This window comes from Coffea arabica, chromosome 1c, assembly GCF_036785885.1.
Source record: "Coffea arabica cultivar ET-39 chromosome 1c, Coffea Arabica ET-39 HiFi, whole genome shotgun sequence".
Taxonomy (NCBI): Eukaryota; Viridiplantae; Streptophyta; class Magnoliopsida; order Gentianales; family Rubiaceae; genus Coffea; species Coffea arabica.
Genome location: NC_092310.1, coordinates 95,205 through 100,324, shown reverse-complemented (window position 1 = coordinate 100,324; position 5,120 = coordinate 95,205). Strand labels below are relative to the sequence as shown.

At 40.7% G+C, this 5,120-nt stretch overlaps 1 protein-coding gene across 1 annotated transcript; it reads left to right on the top strand.

The window, feature by feature from the left end:
- Window positions 1-1,917, top strand: LOC113688401 (L-ascorbate oxidase homolog). Its single transcript, XM_027206212.2, has one exon. It carries the CDS (start codon window positions 91-93, stop codon window positions 1,762-1,764), a length of 1,674 nt encoding a protein of 557 aa, XP_027062013.2. The 5' UTR covers window positions 1-90; the 3' UTR covers window positions 1,765-1,917.
- Window positions 1,918-5,120: the final 3,203 nt, after the last annotated feature.

Genomic DNA, 5,120 nt, shown 5'->3' with positions numbered 1-5,120 from the left:
AGCAGGAAGAAGAAATATCTCATTCTTCTTCCTAATACAAAAAATAAAAAAAAAAGGAGTGTACAAGAGTCGGGAGAGCAGAGAGAAGCCATGGAAAGAGTGACCTTGGTGGCTTTGTTGCTCTGCCTCTCTGCTGGGGCCTTGTTGGTGCAAGCAGAAGATCCGTATCTTTTCTTCGATTGGAAGGTCACATACGGCACGATAGCTCCTTTGGGTGTCCCTCAACAGGGTATCCTTATCAATGGACAGTTCCCAGGGCCTAGGATAAATTGCACTTCCAACAACAACATTGTCGTCAATGTCTTCAATCAACTAGACGAGCCATTGCTTTTGACCTGGGCAGGAGTCCAGCAGAGGAAGAACTCTTGGCAGGATGGCACCTTGGGTACAATGTGCCCAATTTTGCCCGGACAGAACTACACCTATCATTTCCAAGTCAAGGATCAGATTGGAAGCTATTTCTACTACCCTACTGTAGGCTTGCAAAAGGCGGCCGGTGGCATGGGTCCTCTGAACGTCCACAGTCGTGACCTCATCCCCGTTCCTTTTGACTGGCCTGCAGATGAGTACAACGTTCTAGTTGGCGACTGGTACACCAAAGGCCACAAGGCCTTGAAGAACATGTTGGACAGCGGTCGATCACTTGGCAGGCCCGACGGCATTCAAATCAATGGCAAATCTGCCAAGGTGGGTGACAATGTTGAGCCCCTTTTCACCATGGAGCCTGGAAAGACCTACAGATATCGGGTGTGCAACGTAGGGTTGAAAACCTCCATCAACTTCAGGATCCAAGGCCACCCCTTGAAACTCGTAGAGATAGAGGGTTCTCACACCGTCCAGTATGATTTCGATTCCCTTGACGTTCACGTTGGCCAGTGCCTTTCTGTCTTGGTCACCGCCGACAAAGAGCCCAAGGACTACTATTTTGTAGCTTCCAGCAGGTTCATCCAGGCGCCACTCTCCTCGGTAGGCATCATCCGTTACACCAACGGGAAAGGCCCTGCCTCTCCTGAGCTCCCACCTTCCCCACCGGTAGGCTCAGCAGGCATTGCATGGTCCATGAATCAGTTCCGCTCATTCCGATGGAATCTCACTGCCAGTGCTGCTCGTCCCAATCCTCAAGGCTCCTACCATTATGGCCAAATCAACATCACTCGCACCATTAAGCTCGTCAACTCTGAGTCTCGTGTTGGGGGAAAGCTTCGTTATGCGATCAACGGTGTCTCCCACATAGACACCCCAACTCCATTGAAGCATGCAGAGTATTTTGGTGTCGCTGACAAGCTGTTCCAATATAACCTTGTCAAGGATGACGGATCGGCAGTCAACACCCCAGCGCCGATCATCGCCCCAAGTGTGGTGAACGCTACTTTCCGCAACTTCGTGGAGATCATCTTTGAGAACCACGAGAAGACCATCCAGACATACAATCTTGATGGCTACTCCTTCTTTGCAGTGGCAGTTGAACCGGGAACATGGAGCCCGGAGAAGAGGAAAAACTACAACCTCCTTGATGCCATAAGCAGGCACAACGTTCAAGTTTACCCAGGATCCTGGGCAGCCATCATGACAACTCTTGATAATGCTGGAATGTGGAACTTGAGGTCAGAAATGCAGCATAGAGCTTACCTAGGCCAGCAACTCTATTTCAGTGTCTTATCCCCTGCACGCTCCTTGAGAGATGAATACAACCTTCCTGACAACCAGCCGTTGTGCGGTGGAATTGTGGAGAAGTTGCCATTGCCCGCTCCATACACAGCTTAATCTCGTTATGAATAGAAATAGGCATTCATTGATTTGAATAGGGAGAGCGTTCAAGAGGACCACAGGATTTGTAATACTGGGGATGGAACAGGAGAGATCGGCAGTTAAATGCATGTATTAACATTGGCCTCGAATAAATTTTTCCCTTTTTCATTTGTGATCTGTTTCCTATGTTGCTTTTTTTCATCTTTTGCCTTCCATTTAGATCATTTTCACGGCAACTATTAACCAATGTGATCATATGCAGGCTCTTTTTCCCGAATTTATCTTCCATTTAGATACTTTTCACAACAAATGTTAACCAATGTTATCATAGAATATGTGCACTTTTTTTTTTGGCTACTATTTTATTTATACTAAAAAATTTGAAAGCCTTCAACTCCGTTTATTATCACAAGTCAAGATATGCCCTAAAACTATCAATCGTATTTATAGATTACCTACCAACGCAATTCTCACATTTGCAATACTACACTATGCGAGAGAGGACAGACCCAATTGCATTATTAGGAATCGGAGGGAACTAAAACACTCATGGGTCATACATCTTATTCATTACATGGAATTATAGAACCAAAGGTCTAGAAATTGTGCAAGTTATCCCCCCATAAAATTTCCTGCCACATCTTAGCTTAGCTTTGACGAACTTAAATGCTGAGCACACATTTGTTTTGCAGTGTGTGCTCACTAGGTAAGGAAGGAGGGTTTTGCTAGGTTATTGGAAAGAGTTACTACACCTCGGCTCTGTTGGGCGTGTCCTGTGGTCAGCTGGATGCAACTAAGTTGATCGATATGGTCATTGATAGCAACCTCTAATAAGATTAATATCGAATTCTCCAGTATTAGGCTCCTTGTGGCTTTTACATGCCTTCGATAAATTTGGAAAAGTACAACACCAAAAGCTACCTACAAGGTACCCGGCCACAGCTCCATAGTTCACACAAAGTGGTCAATCCCACAAACTAATTCATATTACTACAGTAGAACGGCTCCAAGCATAACAACTGAACAACATACTGCAAACCAAGGCTGAACAATATCCAACAATCAGAATTTGGGCACCTGCAGGGTCGAAGTCATATGGTCAACTACATCAACCAACTACTAGTGCAGCCAACTTGCCCTCAGAGATTCTACATAATAACATAAAACATAAAATAAATACATCACTCCATGGAACTATGTTTAAAACCCCTCATCATCTCTGCATTGTTCACCAAAACACAGTTTCACGAGCTTGGTGCAACATTCATCCCACAAAAATCGTCGTACTGCCTCTTTATATGAAAAGGCCAAGTCAACCACCTGATCTCGTAGAGAAATCTTAGGAGTTGATGTACTAGGGTTCTCTACGCCTCGTTTGATTTCTTGCTAAGAGGCTCTAGCCTCCCCTGTGCACTAGTTCAATTAACGGTCCGAGTTTTAAAATATTGGTTACAAGAGAGCTAACGTGATTATGGTATTGAATTGAACGAAGAAGGCTGATTCGATGACGAAGGCACCACCATGGATGTAGATGAAGAGGGGACATTTCTCATTTGGTTTGATTGTTTTGGGAAGGAATAGCCATGCTCCTACCTTGTTTTCTAGTGAGATGACGACATCTTTTGATCAGACACTACTGGTGACAGCGTTAGGATATTCCGAATCTGACAAAGGGAGTTTGACAGAACTTTTTGACGGGGCTATCTTTGAATACACAAAAGAAAGGAAGAAAATTTGGTCCTTTTTTTTTCATAGAAGTAAAATTGAGGTAAAATTGTAGTCGATTTTACGTGTAATCACATTGCAGGCTCCAACAGGGGTAAAGATACAATTCAAGCCAGAGTTCAAACTCACCATCTTGAATTAATCAACCACTTTAATGACTTGAACATGAACCATGGATCCTATGGTTGCATCAGGTGTGTTTTTCAGTGAATAGAAAAATTGCAGAATTTTGCTGTGGTTGATGCACTATGATCACAATCATTTTCTTCTTCTAGGTTTAGCTTTAATTATGACATAAATGCTGACACCAGAGGCAAGAGCAATGCCATCAGTTCTCACTGCTTCAGGTGCCTTGCTTATGGGCAATGCTATTTGGCACCAACAATGCAACAAACGAAACGTGCAATTTAGCTAGCGTGACACCACTCCTATATTTATTACTATTTAATTGTTAATATCGTATAGGTGAGGGGGCTTTTTTGCCCCTCTTTAAGTGATTTTGCTTGTAGGTGATCTGACAATAAGGAGTAAAATTTAAATTAGGGAAATGTTACTTTGCTGATGGAACCAGCCAGAAAGCAGAACCAACGGAATTTTAGATGAGGAGACTTTCTTAAATTGAGAACGCAGAGAGCAAAATAATACATGACAAATCTAAGAGGATTCTTCATGGAAGACTCCCTAAACACATCTATTTTAGCACCAAATGTTAAGCATTGTAGAAGATATCCTCAATACATGTTTACTTTCTCACATCAACCCATTTTGTAATTTAATTGGACAAATCTGACCTTGCACTTCTCGACTTTGCCTGATGTAGTACAACCAATTTGACAATTGCAAATCAATTTGAATTTTGTCACATGAGATGGTAGAAGAAGAGGAAAGACATGCCCTATTGAAAATAATGATTTGATTATAAACGTAATTGCCACTTTTAGAAAATTGAAATGATGAATACTATATGCTTCCGAGAAAATCAATGATTTATAAGCAAATATGACCCATGTGCATATTTTTCCAAACCACGTTGCAAATAAATACTTTTACTGAGTGTATATTTGTGTTTTCAGTTAAAATCTCCATGTAAAATGACAAAATCATAATAAATTTCAGACTGCTTGATTAATTGTTTCATGTCCAGAAATATTGAAAAATTTAAGAGATAGATTGATCAAATTACACAATGAGAAAGACATAATAACAAAGGGACATTTTTAATGGAGGTATTTTGGAACTAATATTCATTTGTGCACACGAATTAGTAGATCCTAATTATTATAACTTAAGTTGTACATGCACTAGTTGGCGAAAATTTTGATTCTTCATCCTACTAGGAATGTAGTTTTTTTTTAAAAAAAAATATTATTTGAGTTGCATCATAAACAAAAATGTCAACCAATTTTTTATATTCTCAACTATTCTTTTTATCTCACATACATTATATTACAAAAAAAAAAAAATACTACAATGTTATTCTAAATAATTTGTCCAAATGTTATACTACAGTGTTACAAGCACCAATTAGACAAATCAAATTCAAAATATATCATTGACCATAATTAATAACTGTGATAAACGAATTACAAGTAACTCAACCCAAGTTGCCAAATTGTGACGACTAATCCTTCCCATATTTGGTTTCC